Raw genomic sequence first — 19,978 nt, forward strand, 5'->3', positions numbered from 1 at the left:
ATGTGTTTCTCCAGTGCAGGGGCTTGCTCCACATACAGGGCTGCAAGGGTTAAATGTGTAAATCCATGGCTGTGGTGTGACGTTGGGGGGACAACAGTACAGAAGTCCCCCCCACTCCAGGGTGACTGGCTGTCACATGGAACTGAACCATTCCTGATAGAATAAGTGCCCTGATTCCCAGCCAGTATAAAAATATTTGTCCCTCTTGTAATATTACTAGCTGGCTGCCTGGCCAGTTCCCACCCCCCAGCTCTCCCCCCTGCAGGAGATCAGAGCGGTCTCTGAACTCCATGGCTTGGCCCATCTCTATGCACAATGGAAACGAGTAGGTGTGCAAATTTCTCCCCAGCCCCTCTTTCAGTTGGTTCTGCCAACACCCCTCCAGTCCTGACCTAAAGACTCCTGCCCCACAGCCAGCTAGGCAACTCATTTCTGGCCCTCCCAGCTTTTCCAATACCCCCCTATCCTGATCTGTACCATCTTTTACTATTGCAGTCTGACCCCTCCTGTGTTCTGCCCCTGCACCTCCAATCCCACCCTATAGCACCTACTGCTATCTCAATCCTAGTTCCGTGTCCGTGGCTTTGGCAGGAGAGCCGGCAAGTCAGACCTCTAAGAGCAGCTGGAAGAGAAAAACTGCAGGCAGGGCCACTGGGGTCAACCTCCCTGCACTTTGTGCAACACCTGTGTTTTCAGGAGGCATTTGTAAAAGCCAACAGAGGCCCTGCTGGTATGGGAGACAGAGACGGCAGCTGTGGAGAGAGGTTGTGGTGTGAGACAATCCCCACTAATCCTGTTCAGAAATGATGGGCTTGAGGCAAAAAATTGTGTGGAATTCTCCGGCCTGTGTACACAGGAGGTCAGACTAGGTGATCGCAACCGTCCCTTCAGGCCTGGGAGTCTAGGTATCTACAACTCCTAGATCAGGTACTGTATAGAGGGACACTATCCCTCCCCCGCCAACCATGCTGCTGCATGAAGGGATTGCTTCAAAAATCAGATGTCAAGAATTATAACATTCAAAAACCAGTCAGAGAACACTTCAGTCTCTCTCATCACTCGATTGCAGACCTAAAAGTGGCAATTCTTCAGAAAAAAAACTTCAAAACAGACTCCAAGGAGAGACTGCTGAATTGGAATTAATTTGCAAACTGGATACAATTAACTTAGGCTTGAATAAAGACTGGGAGTGGATGGGTCATTACATAAACTAAAACTATTTCCCCTCCTCCTGCTCTTGTAAAGTGCTGGAAATGGCCCACCTTGATCATCACTACAAAAGGTCCCCTCCACCCCTGCTGGTAATAGCTCACCTTTCCTGGTCACTCTTGTTAGTCTGTATGGTAACACCCATTGCTTCATGTTCTCGGTGTATATAAAATCTCCCCCCTATATTTTCCCCTGGATGCATCCCATGAAGTGAGCTGTAGCTCATGAAAGCTTATGCGTGAATAAATTTGTTAGTCTAAGGTGACAAGTCCTCCTTTTCTTTTTATGGATACAGATTAACACGGCTGCTACTCTGAAACCAGAAATAGTCAGCTGGCCAGTTAACCCTCCCATGAGGAATATCCTCTCTCATATGTGGACTTTTAGCTGGAAATAGCATAAAGCCAAGGGCCAAGATGTTAGAGTGACTCCAGAGGCTGTGTATCCTACTCGAGACACAGGGAAGGAGTCTGAAAGTCCATCCCCTTTGACTTGAGCGGACTTAAGCACTCAGAAGACAGAGGCACCCACAACCACTTCTGTGGATCTTAGCCCAAAAGTTAACCTTCAAAGAGCACACCCCACTGACCTGAAGCACTGTTGGAGAAGCTGCTGCCAATGCATTGCCATACCAACAAACTGACTGGCCTTCCAAGAGGGAAGCTAAGAGTATGTATCCCAGCCCACTACCACCTCTAAAAACTTATGTAACAGACAGCACTGCATTTGCCATTCACCGTGTTAGGCATGACACCAGTAGGTATAGTTGAAGCTGGAGTATTTTTTATAGCTATTTTACTATACCTCTTAGTAGAGCTCACTTACAAGGATTGTGGTAGCTTAGATTTCCTGAGTAAGTCACTAAAACTTTACTCTTTCCTTCATAATGGACTAGCTTCCCCAGAGAAATGAATCACAGTTAAGTTGTGGCAGTTAGTCTACAGTAGTGACCAAGACTAACCCTCTCTGAAAAAGAGGGAGGTAGAGTTTACCTGCTTACAACTTCAAAGGAAAGATGTTAGAGGAGCTTTTATAATGTTTGAGAGGCTTTGGAATAGGTATGAGTTGGAGAAACAGCTTAGTTCTAAGAGAAATAACAGGCACGCTTAGCATCTCACTGAAGAGTTTTGACATCTGCCACCCACTATCTGTCAGTTTAGCCACACATCTTTAATGTTTATTAGATTAGTGGCTAAGGGCTAATCAAGAATGGGGCCCTCCTGTGCCAGTTAGTGATCAAACAGAGTAGACAGCCCCTGTCCCAGAGTGTTTACAGTCCAAGTTGCAGTCTCCCTGTTTAACAGGTTGTTAATTGTGTTGAATCTTTAAAATGGACTAGAACAGATCAGACTGCAAAGCAGCCCTAGCAGTTGTGTCAGCCACATGGCTGACAACCAGAACCAGCTTGGTAGGCTGCTTTGAAGACAAGTGCAGTGCTTACTCTTTACATTACATGCTACATTCAGAGAGCAACTCCCAGCTGAATTAGACCAAACCATTGAAACCAAAATCATCATCATCATCTTTTATTCATACCACCAGTGAGCAAGTCGAGGGGAAAAAACCCCACAAGTGCAGCCCAATATACAAAAGAAAAAATTAGGAAAAAAGAGTCCTATCATCTTCCTTTCCTTCAGAAGCTCTTCCAGTGTGTTTTACCGCTCAGGAGCCAGTCCTGGATAAGCGAGTCTAGACACGGATCTGTGATTGTAGGGGGCTGGGCATCCACCGTTGGTGCCTCTGAGCACGCTGGCATGTGGAGACAGAGGAGGAGAATTCACTTCTTACTGGCCTTCACTGCCGACTTGGTGACCTTGGCAGATCCACCAGCCTTCTTCTCAACAGCCTTGATCACCCCCACAGCCACCGTCTGCCTCATGTCACGCACAGCAAAGCGCCCTGCCGGAGAAGGAACACCCATTAGATGAAGACAAGGACTGAGTAGGAGACTTCCTGGATATTGGGAGGGGTTTCTATGCTAATGCCTGGAGTTTGGTTTGCAGATGGTAGAGCTGCAATTTGTGGATTAATGCCTTGCAGAAGCATTTTATTACTCAAGCTAGTGAAGGGGTAGGTCTACGTTTACCTCCCATTGCTATGGGGAGCAGGAGACTTTCTAAAAGCTGGATCCTAGCAGTAGTCATCTTAAACCAGAGTTGCCATGTTAAGACCTGTTCAAACAGACCCTCATCAAGAGCCAGACTTGGACCAATATAAAGGAATAGGAAATCTTACCAAGAGGTGGGTACTCTGAGAAGCTCTCCACACACATGGGTTTGCCAGGAATCATCTGCACAATGGCAGCATCTCCAGACTTCAGGGCCTTGGGATTGTCCTCCAGCTTCTTGCCAGACCTGCGGTCGATCTTCTCCTTCAGCTCTGCAAACTTGCAGGCGATGTGAGCAGTGTGGCAATCCAGCACTGGGGAGTAGCCAGCAGCGATCTGGCCAGGGTGGTTCAGGATGATGACCTGCAGAGAAAGAAGAGGGGGAAAAAATTCAAAATCAAGCAACTGGTCACATTTCAAGGAGACTGGTGGGCAGCAATGGGGATTGGACTTTACAGATCCCTAGTCACTAACCTGGGAGGTGAAGCTACCAGCCTCCATGGGAGGGTCGTTCTTGCTGTCTCCAGTCACGTTCCCACGCCGGATGTCTTTCACAGACACGTTCTTCACGTTGAACCCAACATTGTCACCCGGCAGCGCCTCTGCCAGAGCCTCGTGGTGCATTTCCACCGACTTCACCTCCGTGGTGACATTGGCAGGGGCAAAAGTCACCACCATGCCAGCCTTCATGAAGCCAGTCTCCACACGGCCCACAGGGACTGTTCCGATACCTGGGGAGACACGTACTGGTTAGTTTGGTGTTCATGAGCTAAAACAAGGTTATTTGGAGAGGAAGGAATAGGAGATGCAACAAGCAAAGACCACCAGCTCTTTGCTTCAGCATCCTCTGTCCAGAGGCCCTATTCAGTCTTTTGGGCATTAAGGGGAAATACAGCAATCTTGTCAGCCCAGCATTGCCAAGAGGTGGGTGTGACGGAGTCTTCATCCCAGACACTCCATACGGAAGTGTCCCCAGTAAACATGAGCTACAGTTTAGGTGGAATTACACCACCTTAAAATGGCAGCCACCATTTTACATGTTCCTTTTAGGGTAGAGTTCTTCTGTCCCAGCCCTGCTGGGAAACGCTTCTCCCACACTCACCGCCGATCTTGTAGACATCCTGCAGGGGCAGGCGGAGGGGTTTGTTGATGGGGCGGGAAGGAGGGATAATGGAATCCAGGGCTTCCAGCAGTGTTGTACCAGAAACGTTTCCTTCCTTCCTCGTAATGCTCCAGCCTTTGAACCAAGGCATCTGCAATGTATGTATGCAGGGGGAGAGGAGGAGATTATTGTAATTGACATCTCATGAGTCACCTGCAGAGCTCAGGTGAACTTGTCAGCAGGTCCCAAGTATTCCACCTCCAAAAGATTCCCTTTCCTCCCCCCAAAAAAGTTTAAACTAAGCAGAGGTGCATTCCTTGAGATTTGTGGGAATGAACAAGAAACATATCTTTAAGCTCAGCCTCCATCAAGCCATGGAGAAGGCCTGTGCTTTTAAGTGAAATCCTAGCTCAAGGCAGTGAGCTAATGACAGTCCAATTTAGAGACTCTCAGAGGGCCAGTGTCTTATTGCAACACGGAGCCCAGCAGTAGTAACTTTAAGCTGAACTCATATCAGTTTACAAACCACCCACTCTCTCCATGTGTAAGCCAATGCCTGCCCCAACCCCCCCAGATGTCTCCAAACCTCTCTACTAGAGGGGCCATGTAGAAACAGGCAGGCTACTCACATTGGCACTGGCCTCCAGCATGTTGTCCCCATGCCAGCCAGAGATGGGCACGAATGCCACAGAGGCTGGGTTGTAGCCGATCTTCTTGATGTAGGTGCTCACTTCCTTGGTGATCTCCTGGTAGCGCTTGCCGCTGTAAGGGGGCTCCGTGGAGTCCATCTTGTTCACCCCAATGATGAGTTGCTTCACCCCCAGCGTGTAGGCCAGCAGGGCATGCTCCCGGGTCTGCCCGTTCTTAGAGATGCCAGCTTCAAACTCTCCCACCCCGGCTGCCACAATCAGCACCGCACAGTCAGCCTGGGGAGGGAAACAGGCCATGAGAACAAGTTCATACTGGGAACTAGGGGACGATTAGGGATGTGACAGACCTAGGTACCCTACAGATAAAGGAGATCCTCTTCCCCCACTTCCACTCCCCCCACAAAAAATCAGTCTCTCTCAGGAGGGACTGGCAGCCCTTCCTGGTAAAGGCCTAAAAGCTGCACCACAACCCCACACCTAGAGCCCAATGCATCTAGTGGCAATGTTATTCCTTGCAATGCTAAGGTCACAAGACTAGTTTGCAGTTAAATTATGGCCTTATTGGGATGCCACAAGACATAGCCGCAAACCCAGCATACTCAAACTCTTTACAGGCATTCGGCTGCCCCAGCCTGTACCTGAGAGGTGCCGGTGATCATGTTCTTGATGAAGTCTCTGTGGCCAGGGGCATCAATGATGGTGATGTAGTACTTGGTGGTCTCGAACTTCCACAGGGAGATGTCAATGGTGATCCCACGCTCCCGCTCCGCCTTCAGCTTATCCAGCACCCAGGCGTATTTGAAGGAGCCCTTCCCCATCTGTGTGGAAGGAGACAGACACCAGTTACAGCGGGGCAGGCATGCTACCAGAGAAACAGGCACAAGCCAGGGACAATCCCTCCCCACAAGGGGCGTTAAATGCCGGGGCGGGGGTGCGTGTGCAATATTTTAAGCAGATTCCCCCTGCCTGGAAGGGGACACCTGCCCCAGCGGTGCCTAGTCACTGCAGAGCCATATACTAGGGTGCAAGTACAGGGAACCCAGAGGTAGGTGAATGGTCCCTGCTCTAGGGGAGGTGGGGGGCAGGCATGGGGCAGTGTTTACCCCCACCCCATTGTAACACCATAGCATTAAAGGGTTACACTGCAGGCCAGGAAAGGGCCCGATTCCCCAATCCCCACAGGGCTCAACACCTTGTGGGAGGTTAAGGAGCCAGAGGGGGGCCTTAGAGGCCGCTGGGCCCGTTAGGGGGGGTGCAGGTGAGTCGGAAATGCCCCCACCTCGGCTGCCTCCTTCTCGAACTTCTCGATGGTTCGCTTGTCGATGCCCCCGCACTTGTAGATGAGGTGCCCGGTGGTGGTGGATTTCCCCGAGTCTACGTGGCCGATGACCACGATGTTGATGTGGGTTTTCTCCTTGCCCATGGTGCCGGAGGGAGCGCGAGCGGGACCTGCAGGGAAGACCCCCGGGGCAGAGTTACAGCAGAGCCCCTGGGAGCGGAGCGGTTGACGCTGAGCCGCTCCGGTGTGACTCCGGAGTGAAAAGCCAGCGTCACACAGGGCGGGACACAGCAGAGCAAGCCCTGCAGCCAGACACACTGTTAGGGACTCCGATCCCCCGCAACCGGGCTAGAACCGGAGCCCAGCCCTCCCGCTACATTCACACGAGCCAATTCGGATCGAGCGATCGCTCCCAGCCCACCCTCCAGCGAGCTGCCTCCGAGCAGTACGGACTGTGCGCCCCCTCCCCAGCTCCGAGAGCCCCCAAAAAACCCCGCTCACCACGAGCCACGTTCCCCTAATCGGTCTCCAAACAGCAGCCACCGCCCGGCCCGGGGTTTTTAAAGAGCCCGCGGGGGAGGAGCCAAGCGGCCCCATTGAGGCGGCCTCGCCCCGCCCATTGAGAGGGGTTAATTCAATTAGACCCCAGTACCTGGCCGGCCCCCTATGACGGGGGGCAACACAGGCAGGGGTTCCCCCCTCCCCGCACTAGGCTAGCCCTGGAGCTTGGGCCAGAACCCGACCCCTTCCCAGCACCCCCCTTCCTAGGCTTTGGGGGAGTCGGGCTCTGGGAGCTGCAGGCCTTCCCCCGCCCCGCCATCTGCAGAGCCAAACACGGGGAGGGTTGGCCGGTGTGAAAACTTCACCCCCATCCGTCTGGCCTTGGCAATGCCCCTCTAGCCCTGCTTCGGAGTCAGCCCTGCCCTTCCTCTGCTGCCCTAAACCATCTCTGGCTAGTCCAGCTCTTGGGGACCCCCCAGTCACAGCTAATGCTCCCCCAGTGATGACCCCCACCAGCAACTGCACGTCCAGTTCCCGCTCCCCATCGCTCTGCTCTGCCACGCACGCTCCTCTCCACCTGCAGGCCCCCGGCCCTTGCTGGTCACTCCTGGGCTTTGCCGAGGCCTCCCCAGTTCCACAGACCAGACCTGGCCTGGACCCAGCTTTTTTTTAGCCTTGGGCTTCCCCAGGCACAGCTGTGCCCCTCCTCACCCCCAACTCCCCTCTGTGCTAAGCCTGGATTCAAATGCTGAACACAACAGCCAGTCCTAGCTATACTGTGTGGTTTGGGGTTAGCGTCTTTCCCTCTCCTGGCCATGGAGCTGTGTTCAGACCATAAGTAACTTATGATCAAATTAATATTTGAACCCCATCCTTCAGAGAGACACAGATCTCTGTACCTGTACTCCCTGCTCTCATGGGAAGACAGAGGCCCAGGGCCTCCATTGAGCTCAAGGGGAGATAGGAATTTAAATGCCTTGAAAGATCTGGGCCAGAGTTATTAAAACACTAATCACATTAGTAGAAAGAAACCCAAGAAAAAATACCTCTCTGTCAATGGGAAACATTTACTTGGACAATTGAGTGATAGGAAATCATGGAAAGAATATGAAACAAAGAGATAGGCCCAAGCTGAAATCCCACAGCTAATTCCCCTGTATTTTAGGGATATTCAAATCCAAACTTATTGGCTACCCAATCTCTGCAACAAGCTGGAACCAAAAGTCCAGAAGCCAGTAGCCCTTAAGCTTGAGGAAGTTCAGAATTGGGCCTAGGTGTGATGTTTGTACATCAATCCCTTTCTGAATGTTAGGTGGGGTGGAATATCTGGTGAGCTCAGGCTTGGTTGGTTTTCTCACAATACTGGGTACAATCAAGGCCATGAGGCTGAGCCTGCTTCTGTTAAAGTCAATAGCAAAATTCCTGTTGACCACATGGGATCAGGAATGGGGCCTGCACCTTGGACATTGATCCCACTACCTAATTGCTACTTTACAAGGAGGCAACATTTGCAAACTGCGGTTCCTCCTCTTCAGCAACATGGTCTGTATTTAGGCACCTGATTATATTGGCCTGATTTTCAGAGATCTGGGCACTCACAGCTCTCATAAATAATAGGAATGAATATCTAGTTCTTACAGCACATTTCATCCATAGATCTCAAAGCACTTTGCAAAGGAGATCAGTACCATTACCTTCCCCACACCCCCATTCCAGATGGGGAAACTGAGGCATAAAGCAAGGTAATGACTTGTCTAAGGTCAGCAGGCTAGTGGAAAAGTCAGGAATAGAATCCAGGTCTCCTGAGACCCAAACTGGTGCCCTATCCACGAGACAACCCTATCTCCACTGTGTACTGGAGGGCTGCTAGTGACGCTGACCTTGAGAAATTCAGGCTTAAACATATTGCCCTAAACGCGAATGAGCCCAAAACACCAGTCGAGCGTATCAAAAAATCAGTCAGACTAAACAAGAGTAAAATCTCAGAACCCTGACAGTTCTCAGAAGAGATTCCTTTCCCCTCCCACCCAGCACACTGTGCTTCTGGAAGGGTTAAAGGCAAGAAAGAGGCATTTTATTTCATTTCTTCAGCCTAGTTTCCTTTTTAGATATTTTTTTTATTTCCAGAGCTACAGTGGGGAGTGAGAGAAATGGCTGGCTCAGGGGCTGGAAATGAGCAGATGCTGGAATATGGGCATGTCTAGGATTGCCCCACAGCCTAAAGCTTCAGGATCTCCATGTGGAATTTTTGGGATCTCCCTCCCCCCCCATGTTTTCTGGAGAACCCAAGTTTCAATTTAAACAAAGAAAACAAAGCTCCCTTCAGCCTGTGATTGAGCCATAGATCTTGGAAGACACTCAGAGAAGTGTGAAATGCCCCATTCACCTCAACTGGGTATGAACTCTCTCACCTAAATAGCATCATCCAGAGGTGACAACATAGTTAACTCCTTCCCTGTTGGTCACCTAGCTAATATGCAGCACCAGGGTGAGTACATTCCTGCCGATTGCATTTTAATATGGAAAGGCTGCAAGGTGCAAAGCTGTAAGTGCCTGGCTGTTTTATGAGATATTTGATTTTGGGGATCTCAGCACAGCACTGTCCCTTGCCCCTCCCCAGGGGACAGCAATGCCCCAGCTTAGTGCAGGGGAGGTTCCCTAAGCCAATATTAAACCACTCTTGCACCATTGTTTACACGATTAACAGGCTACCTAGCCAGTCTCCCCCATCACCCCCCTGCTCCAAGTCCCCCCTCTGCACACACACCCCTCTTTTTGCCTTACAGCATCTCAGATCTTAGCTGGGTGGGACCTAACCTTTGGGTCAGTGGTTTGAGTCTGGCCCAGGGCCTTGGCAGCCATCAGCTTTGGAGCTGTGTGGTGACTGTAGAATGGGTTCTGTGAAATGTGCTGTCTGGGGCTGTCTGTACATTTCTCAGCAGACAGGGACCCATATCACATTAGCCTCCCCCTCTTCAGAGTGGCCAACAATGGAATGGGCCACGGAGAGGAAAAGATGATCCAGTGCCTGGGACTCGGCAGACCCTGCTCTGCCACAGAACTCCTGTGTGACCTTGGGCAGGTCACGCCGTTTCTCGCTGCCTCAGTTCCCCACCTGTACAATGGCATAACAGCATACTACAAAAATGGGAGCCATACAAGTGCCTAATATAGATGGTGAGAGGCCAAGCCTGAAGTGTGGGGAAGCTTGCCTGGCCATTGCTGGAGATAAACAGAGGACTTCAATCTCTGCTCCGAATTTTTACACGGGTACATGGTAAAGGATACATGCAGGGCCCTAAGTCAGTCTCCTCCCCATCTCTGACTTGGCCCCTCACTTCCCACGCTCTCAGTGGCAGTGTGGGGCACTCTCCCCCTTCTCTCTCAAGCAGACCACTGGAGTCTCCCTGCAATGTCTCTCTCTAATGTATCGCAATTGCCAGAGCAACAGTGTGTGTGTAAAAAGAACAGGAGGACTTGTGGCACCTTAGAGACTAACCAATTTATTTAAGCATGAGCTTTCGTGAGCTACAGCTCACTTCATCGGATGCAGGGAAGAGATGAATCATCTCCCAGCAACTCCAAGCTTTTTACCCCCTGCAGCGCTGCTAAAGAGGACAGTGCCTTCTCCACATTCAGGGGTCACTCTGTTTGTTGAGTTAGGCCTGGGAGCAGCCTCCTGGTACCGACTTGCATCCAGGCTCAGATAGCTGCTAGAATGTCTCTGTATAAGGGGCCAAATCTGAACCTCATGGCGCTTGGATACAGGCCCAGATTTATGAGTATTTGGATCCAGAGCACTGGTTCTGCCCATCACAGAGCTCAAACGTTGGGATTTGGTCCTGTCTTGAACAACAACACCTGTTCACCGCGGCTGGACCTAGCCACTTGTCTGACATAAGCCACTGAATGGCCACAGTAACAAAATTCAGGAGCTACTGAAATGCTGGATTCACACCATCAACCTGTGCCACAATCAACCCCCTCTTGCCGCATTCAGGAGGGATTAATGGCTGCCTTTAGCCCCTCTGTAAAGCTGCCATAAAGCCCCCTTAGGAAATACCACAGCATAGAGGAGGCTTCCCCATAATAACACACAGAACCAGTGTGACTGGCTCTGGAGCACCCCCTCGAGGAGCCCCCAGGACATGTCTGCTACAGACTAGGGGGCGGGGGGGCGTTGGCACAGGACGAAGTAGGTGTGGCCATGACTTTCCTACTCCAATCCCCAGCTATTTCCTTGGCTGTTACATCTTGCAGGCGTCACTTGAGTTGCTCTAAACTGTGCCAGGAGTGCTGTGAACCCCAGCAGCTCCAGGATAGGGTCTGCACTTTGTATTGCCTCCTGGTCCCTGCACTGGGCTCAGCATCAGCACACAGCTAACTGTAGGCCTGTCTCTTATGCACAATGAATATTTAACAGAGCCCTGAAGTCTGAGACCCTTGTGTATGTAAACTTGTATATTACACACGCTGGATTAGCTGTGAGATCTGCACGCGACTCTGTGTCCGACTCACTAAAGCGCTGTATCTGTTCATAGCAGGATGTCCCAATCTACTAGTGGGTATTCTCCCAGCAGACCACGAGGCTAAGCTTGCTGAAAAATTATTCATCGTTGATTGTGTTTTCTGCTCCACCACGATTTTGAATAGTTTGCATTTCCCAAGCAGCGTTCCTTGGAGAATCTCAAAATGCTGCCTGAACATGAATGAACTATGCCTCAAAACACCGCTGTGAGGCAAGTATTATTCTCACTTTGCAGATGGGGAAACTGAGGTAATTGGCTAAAGCTCACACAGCAAGTCACTGGCACTAACAGCTGGGAATAGAATCCAGGTGTCTGAACACTAATTAACAAAATCCTCACCGGCCTAGAAACATGTGTTGACTGATTGTGCAATTTTGCCAACTAGTGGCCAAAAGTCATAAATGCTCCTTCAAGTGAAAGTAGCAAGAGCCAAATTTTGGTGCCTGACTGGTATTGCTCACAATGGCTCCAGTTTTAGGGTGACCAGATCTCCTGATTTTATGGGGACAGCCCCAATTTTTGAATCTGTTTTTTATATACGCTCCTATTACCTCCCACCCCCGTCCCGATTTTTCACATTTGCTGTCTGGTCACCCTATCCAGTTTTGGCCTGTGGGTGGCCAAACTGATGTTAGTGAGGCCAGGACAGAGGTGGGCAAAGGTATTTTTATGTCAAGCACCTTAGCAAAATCATAAGAACATAGGAATGACCATACTGGGTCAGACCAAAGGTCCGTCTAGCCCAGTATCCTGTCTTCCACCATTGGCCAATGCCAGGTGCCCCAGAGGGAATGAACAGAACAGGTCATCATCAAGTGTTCTATCCCCTGTCACCCATTCCCGGCAATCTTCTAATGAGATATAGGTATTTCTCCATGTATTGGCTACTTGCTGGTGTATAATCTACAGAAAGTGCCATGTGCTAGGAAAGTGAGTTTCGGTCAGAAACTGGCAGGAGAGTTGAGAGTATATTTACCCACACTGGAAGTTGGCCAGGACACCAGGGTTAAAAATGGGGGAAAATTTTCATCCCTAGATCTCAAAGCACTTTAAAAAGGAGGCCAGTATCTTTATTCCAATGGGAAACTGAGGCACAAAGAAGTGGTGACTTGCCCAACCAGGGCCCTCATTCTCTTTCTTTCCATATGAGATCATTTCTGCCAAACTCACAACCCCCCAGTCCAAAATGAGTCACTGTAAGTGGCAATATATCTAGCATTTGCCCCCACTTGTTTAATGGTCTCATTCAAATGATGGTAATTTAGCAACTGTTTTAGTACTTCCTTAAAGGGAAGAGCACCCCCTGCTGGAACACCAGCACCTCTGTGATCATAGAAGGTTTCCCATCCATATACAGAGCACACACTTCTCTGCTGAGCTGATATAAAATCTGTGGCAAGTCTAGCCAACGGGGAAATAGCTGCAAGCTAATAGCACCTCTGGAGCCCGTTATAAGTGGTCAGTAATAAAGCAAGCCTGTTCTCCGGAGTGACACCAGGGTACATTTCCTAACACTGCTTGGCAACTGATTCCAGTGTTATGTGTCTGCCAATGACTAGGAAAAAAATTCTGCCTAAAACAATTAGTGCTCAGGGACTAAACTTAATTTCCCTTTATCTGTCTCTTTCACAGCTAGCCTCAGATCACACTGGGTCCTACGTGAAGCAGAGGCCTTCGTACTTCCCGCCAAGATCATGAAAACTAGACTACCTCCACTGAGGGCCCTGGAGAATTGACAACTCCATGGAACTGCAGTGATTCCAGCTGGCTGTGTTAGCAGTGATCTCATGCTTGGAGGAACAGTACAAAGCTCAGTGAGTTAGGGCCCAGAGCCTCAAAGGTATTTAGATGGCTCACGGCTAATAGGAGTGAGGCACCTAAATACTTTTGTGAATCTGAGCCTAGGTGTGTATGTGTTTATTGTTATTCTATATCCTTTATTAGTTTGAGTTTATTTATGATCATGTCTAACTATTTATGTATCTTTGCATATGTAGAATGGGAAAGACATGCCAAGCCAGTAAAAAGAATCCCTGGCCTGAAGTCAAAGGGTCCGGTCCTGCAGCCCCTATTCACAAGAAGTCGGCCACTGCCTTGACCCTGCAAGCTGCTCCATGCAAGCAGACGCTACAGCAGCCCTAGAGAACAGCTTTCAGAAGCAGGTTCACGGGGCTTCTCAAATAAGTAAGAACTGAAATAGGGGGCCCTCTGCATAGGCAGGCCCCTGTGAAGACCCAGTAAAGTCAATGGAGCCTTCTGGGATGCATGGAGGAGTTTGCAGGATCAGGGTCTGAAGCTATGTACCTACTTATTACACCCCATTATTTCTCCTTCTTTCTCTGTTGATTCATCTCTGTTGATTTCTTCACCTGAGTCCTTAATGACCTGTTATTATTCTGTAGTATTCTTTATTATTATCATTTATTTATATAACCATAGCTATTTACTATTGTTCCTCATTTTCTCATCATCTCTCTTTATTACCCCGTATTGATTAGTCCTCATTATGCATCTTTCTCTGGCTTTACAGATGTGTCAGGCTCTGTTGATTTCAGCCCATTAGCCTTTATCTTTGTTAATTGAAAAGTAGGACTTGTGGCACCTTAGAGACTAACAAATTTATCTGAGCATGAGCTTTCCTGAGCTACAGCTCACTTCATGGGATGCATTCAGTCCTTTGTTAATTGGTATTCATCCCTCTGCTGATCGTTTATTCATTATTATTATTTTTATTATAATAGGGCTGAACTGAGGCCTCTCAGCCCCGCCCCAGACCCAGGGCCCCCTGCTGGCTCCCCAGCACCCTGACAGTAGGTGAAGGGAGGGACTTAATCTGCTTTGTTTATCCCTTCCACGTGTTTCTCTCCATGTGGTTCCAAGGGGGCGTGGCTAAGCAGCCCGGAGTCAGTGATTGGTGCTGGGCATTCGGAAGGGGCGTGGTTAGGTTGGTACCCGCTCCCGGGCCAGGTTTAAATGGACTGGGAGGGCGGGGCGTGAGGAGCGTAGCTGCTGTTCTCCCGGGCTGGGAACCCAGGTAAGTACCCGTCGTGTAGGGTTTTGTGGCTCGGCTCGGGGGTTCCGTAGCTGGGCTTGTCTGTGCCCAGTTCTGAGCTCCCCTGGGATCCTGGTCTTTTCCCTGCCCCACGGGCTAGAGATGGGAGATTGGGTGGGGAGGGGCAGTACCTGCCACGATGCCTCTGGCAGGAGGGTGGGGTGGTGACTTTCTTCCCAGACCTAGTCGTCAGCCTGGGCTAGGAACAGGCTAAGGGTGGCCTGACGCATCTTGTCATTGACTTCCTGAGTGAGGGACTGTTCCCTTCACCCCTCCCCTCTGTGAGCTCTGTTGTACTGGCAAGCCCAGTGCTGTGACAGGGGCCCTCCCCCAGTGATGCAGGTGCTGTGAATTGGGCTGAAGGGCAGTCACAGGAGGCAACTGTTCTTGCATGATCACTGGCTAGAAAGCACTCGGTGCTGGCCGCTTGGGAGCAGTTCAGAGGGACTGGTCTCTGCTCAGATGGGGCGGGGGCGGGGGGGGGGGGATGATAGCTAACAAAGCTAAAGCTCCGGCAGTCTGGTCAGTGACCACAAACTCTCCTAGCCAGTTGCCTCCGGTACCTATGTATGCGGGACCAGGAGTCTCCAAGCAACTCTACTCGCTCTACCTTCCCCCGTTCATTTAGAAACCTGGTCCCCGGTTAAACCTGTACTTGGCAATAAACCTGCATCCTTGCTAGTTTTGCGGTTGCTCTGTGTGGAACAAAGCTGAGCATGGCCCGGGGAGGGGTTGTGTGGGGGCAGGGAGCCTGTCTTAAACCCCCTCTTTGTTATAGAAACCAGCACCATGGGAAAAGAGAAAATCCACCTCAACATTGTGGTGATCGGCCATGTGGACTCTGGGAAATCGACTACTACTGGGCACCTCATCTACAAGTGTGGGGGCATTGACAAGAGAACCATTGAGAAGTTTGAGAAGGAGGCAGCTGAGGTTGGGGCAATGGTGCCAAGCAGACTGGCTCCGAAGTGCCTTTAACTCATTCTGTGGGGCTGTGTGGGGTTGCTGTCAGATGCGTGGCTCAGTCACTGCATAAGTTGTGACTCTTAGAGCCATGAAATCCAAACCTCGGGGGTGGGGGGCGCCTGGAGAGCCAAGAGGCTGTTCATATGTCTGGGGTGCATTAGCACATCTGCCACTTCAAGGTCCTGTCTACACTAAGGAAGTTTGCGTCAGTTTCTCTATACTGACCTTACCCTAAGCATGTCTCTAATAGTCCCTTTTGCAAGCCCCCTGCTCACCAAATTGTATAACTGTAGACTGGGGAGGGGTCTGACACCAATTGTTCCAGTTAATGGCAGTTCTAAAAGCCATGGGAATCCCACTTGCAAACAGCACCCCAGTTAAAGCAATCTTATGTTGAGGGGGAAATGGGAGCTGTTCCCTAGTGAGTACTTGTGCCCAGCCCTAAACACCTAGTGTAACTGGTGCCTCCTCCCACGCAGATGGGGAAGGGATCCTTCAAATATGCCTGGGTGCTGGATAAGCTGAAGGCCGAGCGGGAGCGTGGGATCACCATTGACATCTCCCTGTGGAAGTTCGAGACCACCAAGTACTACATCACCATCATTGATGCCCCTGGCCACAGAGACTTCATCAAGAACATGATCACCGGCACCTCTCAGGTATGGACTGGCCCTGCTCCGGGTGAAGGTGATGAGGTGCCTAAGCAGCTAGAACTGTGGCATGCTCTTATACTGTGTCCCCTCCCTACCCCAGGCTGACTGTGCGGTGCTGATTGTGGCAGCCGGGGTGGGAGAGTTTGAAGCTGGCATCTCTAAGAACGGGCAGACCCGGGAGCATGCCCTGCTGGCCTACACGCTGGGGGTGAAGCAACTCATCATTGGGGTGAACAAGATGGACTCCACGGAGCCCCCTTACAGCGGCAAGCGCTACCAGGAGATCACCAAGGAAGTGGGTGCCTACGTCAAGAAGATTGGCTACAACCCAGCCTCTGTGGCATTTGTGCCCATCTCTGGCTGGCATGGGGACAACATGTTGGAGGCCAGTGCCAAAGTAAGGAGCATGCTTCTTTCTGCATGCCTCATGGAGGCCAGATCTGAGTGCTAGGATGGAATGACGGGCTGGGGAAGCTGCACAGAACCTATGGGCATGGGGGAACCACGCTCTAAGTGGAGCATGGGTAGGATCTGGGGGCTCACAGAGCTTTATTTCTTCAAGGTATGTTTTTCTCCCCCATACGTGGAGAAGCTGTTTAGCGCCAGGTGGGCACAAATGCCTCCTAGGAGATGCCTGGCACTCTCGGGCCCTGCCTAGCTTCAGTCTTGCCTCCTGTCTGTTTGTAGATGCCTTGGTTCAAAGGCTGGAAGATCACTAGGAAGGATGGGAATGCTGCAGGCACCACTCTAATGGAAGCTCTGGATTCCATTATCCCTCCTTCCCGCCCAATTAACAAGCCACTCCGTCTGCCCCTGCAGGATGTCTACAAGATTGGCGGTGAGCATGGGGGGAGGAGCTCACTGGGCATGGTAGCTCCTTCTCTAGGCCACACGACTGATGCCACTATCTCCATCCCCCAGGTATTGGAACGGTCCCCGTGGGCCGCGTGGAGACTGGCTTCATGAAGGCTGGCATGGTGGTGACTTTTGCCCCCACCAACATCACCACAGAGGTGAAATCGGTGGAAATGCACCACGAGGCTCTGGCAGAGGCGCTGCCAGGTGACAACATTGGGTTCAACGTGAAGAACGTGTCTGTGAAAGACATCCGGCGTGGGAATGTGGCCGGAGACAGCAAGAACGACCCTCCCATGGAGGCCGGTAGCTTCACCTCTCAGGTCAGGGGTGCGAAAACAACGGGGCTGGTTGACTCCAAATCACTCCTTCCTGGGTGTAGGAGGCTGTACTTCATGCTAGGCCAGTCTTGCAAATAAGCAACGCTGTTTCCAACACTACTACTGTATATGCTAGTACAATTGCTCCAGCCACTCTGTTTGCATGGAGATGTCTGCCATGGCAGCTGAGTGGACCGGGTGACCAGACAGCAAATGTGAAAAACTGGGATGGGGATGGGAGGGTAATAGGAGCCTATATAAAACCCTAAAATCGGGACAGCTGGTCATACTATGAGTGGAAGAGGACAAATGGCTCTCCCAGCCTGCACAAGAGTAATCCGTGCCATGCCCTTAGGTTAGGTCAAATTAGCAAATCTGGAGCTAATCCCCGTGAACGGAAAGGGAAGGTGTGTTTTGTCTTGCCCCACCCTGAAGGACCTGGTACCAGCAGCCACATAACCACTAGCTCTCCTCCCTCCTACCTAGGGTGACCAGATGTCCTGGTTTTTGGTTTTTTTAATAGGGACAGTCCTGATATTTGAGGCCATCTTATACAGGCTCCTATTAACCCACCCACCCCTGTCCCAATTTTTCACAGTTGCTATCTAGTCACCCCATCTCCATTTTGCCACTGTCATTGGTGCCATTAGTCATGTAGTGCCACACGTTCATGGCAGGAGGCTTCTGAACAATAGCTGTCCACCCATAGCTGCTAAAAGTCGTCCGAGAACCACCTGAAGTTAGCTAGAGTTCTTATTGGCAACTGCACTCCCTCTAACACTGTTCTCTGCATGGTTGCTACCCCTAATGAACAGATTGCTTTGAGACAAACACCCAGAGCGCTTGCTGTGACAGCCGGTCATGTTAGGAGCATACAGTAACCGTTCCTGTCTATTCCTCTCCAGTTGTAACAGATGGATTGTAACCTCTTAAGGACAGGGCCAAGCTTCTCACAGTTCAAGTTTGCTACCACTAGGCACTGTGCAATGTGGATATTTTTACTTTCAATCTCATCGGCTCTGGCAAGCTAGATGGTGCTTGCATCAACAGAACTAGGCCCACAAAAATCAAGCAACGGGACCAATTCACCTTAACTACACTAGATTCTAAGATGGCTTCTAAAAAGCTTAGTCCTTAGATTCCCCACATAGCCCTCACAACAGGGCTTCCCCAAGAACAAATGAGCAGGAGAACCTTCTGCTGCTCATCCAGGTTTCATAACCAACTCCTCCTTTGCAGGTCATCATCCTGAACCACCCAGGCAAGATAGCTGCTGGCTATGCCCCAGTGCTGGATTGCCACACTGCTCACATTGCCTGCAAGTTTGCAGAGCTGAAGGAGAAGATCGACCGCAGGTCTGGCAAGAAGCTGGAGGACAATCCTAAGGCCCTGAAGTCTGGAGATGCTGCCATTGTGCAGATGATTCCTGGCAAACCCATGTGTGTGGAGACCTTCTCAGACTACCCACCTCTTGGTAAGACTATAATGGATGGGATAAAGTAGGTACTGCCCTCTAGCACTGGTACATCTGCCTTCGAACCAGGTAACTAAATTGCTATGACCAATCTAGATCACAGGGCACTTACTCTTGCTAGTGTCTGTGCAGGGATCTGTGGTCCTGGCTCTGCAGGGAACAATAGTAGTCCGTACAAGTGCTGGCCTCTGACTTCATGGGAATCTATTAGAAGCCCAGCACAAACACAAGAACTAGGGGTCACTAAATGAAATTAATAGGCAGCAGGTTTAAAACAAACAAGAATGGACTTTTTCACACAATGCAGTCAACCTGTAAAACTTCTTGCCAGAAGATGTTGTGAAGGCCAAGACTATAACAGGGTTCAAAAAAGAATAGGTCCATCAATGGCTATTGGCCAGGATGGGCAGGGATGGTGTCCCTAGCCTCTGTTTGCCAGAAGCTGGAAATGGGTGATTGGATGGATCATTGGATTGCCTGTTCTGACAGTGTCCAATGCCAGGTGCCCAGAGAGAATGAACAGAAGGAAGGATACTGGGCTAGATGGACCTTTGGTCTTAGCATATGCCCTCCAACCTAGGGCTAAATCATCAGAGGCTAGACTAGGCCCTGCTGTGGCTGTAAATTCCTTCAATTCCTGTCCCAGAGCTGAGTGCCACTGAGATAGAGTAAGGAACCATTGGCAACCTTTGCCCAAAAGAGCCTCGTGGGCTGAACAGACAAAGGAAAACAACCACCTAACACTCCTCTCCTCCGGCAGGTCGCTTTGCTGTTCGTGACATGAGACAGACGGTGGCGGTGGGTGTGATCAAGGGGGTCGAGAAGAAAGTCAGTGCAGCTGCCAAAGTCACCAAATCAGCTGTGAAGGCCAGTAAGAAATGAAGACCGGCACAATCACCGTCTGGACTTACTTGTACAGCACAGATCGCTGAGCCTTCAGCAAATGGCACTAGCAGGTGGGATGGGTCTGCCTGACCCCTTGCACTTTAACTTTTCTAACTGTCCTCACTGAATAAACTGCCCATTGGAAAAAGGACCATGGTTTGGTGTGTCTGTACCCACTTCCTCTGGGGTGAGCAGTCAGCCCTCTAGGCTATGTCATGGGGGACCTCTCTAACCAATGCTGGCTCCTAACTACAAACAGTGCTGGGGGGGGGGGGCACAATAGATCCCATCAATTTTCCCATGGAATAGCATTTCTTTTCTAGCCCCCGCACTGCCATTCAGCCAGCAAGTACAATGTCTTGGCTTTGGCCTTCTCACCCAGGAATACGTGGACCG

General features: G+C 50.5%; 1 protein-coding gene and 1 pseudogene across 2 annotated transcripts; one reads left to right on the forward strand and one right to left on the reverse strand.

The window, feature by feature from the left end:
* Positions 1–2,749: 2,749 nt before the first annotated feature.
* On the reverse strand, positions 2,750–6,883 carry LOC311533100 (elongation factor 1-alpha, somatic form-like). Its single transcript, XM_084652218.1, has 8 exons — positions 6,849–6,883; positions 6,348–6,517; positions 5,707–5,886; positions 5,048–5,344; positions 4,419–4,569; positions 3,791–4,047; positions 3,445–3,679; positions 2,750–3,108 (listed from the first exon to the last, which is right to left on the reverse strand). The coding sequence occupies exons 2-8, from the start codon at positions 6,489–6,491 to the stop codon at positions 2,987–2,989; spliced, it is 1,386 nt and encodes a 461-aa protein (XP_084508344.1). The 5' UTR covers positions 6,492–6,517; positions 6,849–6,883; the 3' UTR covers positions 2,750–2,986.
* Positions 6,884–14,350: 7,467 nt separating this feature from the next.
* On the forward strand, positions 14,351–19,579 carry LOC311510190 (elongation factor 1-alpha, oocyte form-like; annotated as a pseudogene). Its single transcript, XR_014714596.1, has 8 exons — positions 14,351–14,411; positions 15,208–15,362; positions 15,875–16,054; positions 16,149–16,445; positions 16,736–16,886; positions 16,970–17,226; positions 18,463–18,697; positions 19,458–19,579. The product of XR_014714596.1 is annotated as an elongation factor 1-alpha, oocyte form-like (transcript).
* The last annotated feature ends 399 nt before the right edge of the window (positions 19,580–19,978 follow it).

Source organism: Lepidochelys olivacea (assembly GCF_965140295.1).
Source record: "Lepidochelys olivacea isolate rLepOli2 genome assembly, chromosome: 19".
In the NCBI taxonomy this organism is placed as follows: domain Eukaryota; kingdom Metazoa; phylum Chordata; order Testudines; family Cheloniidae; genus Lepidochelys; species Lepidochelys olivacea.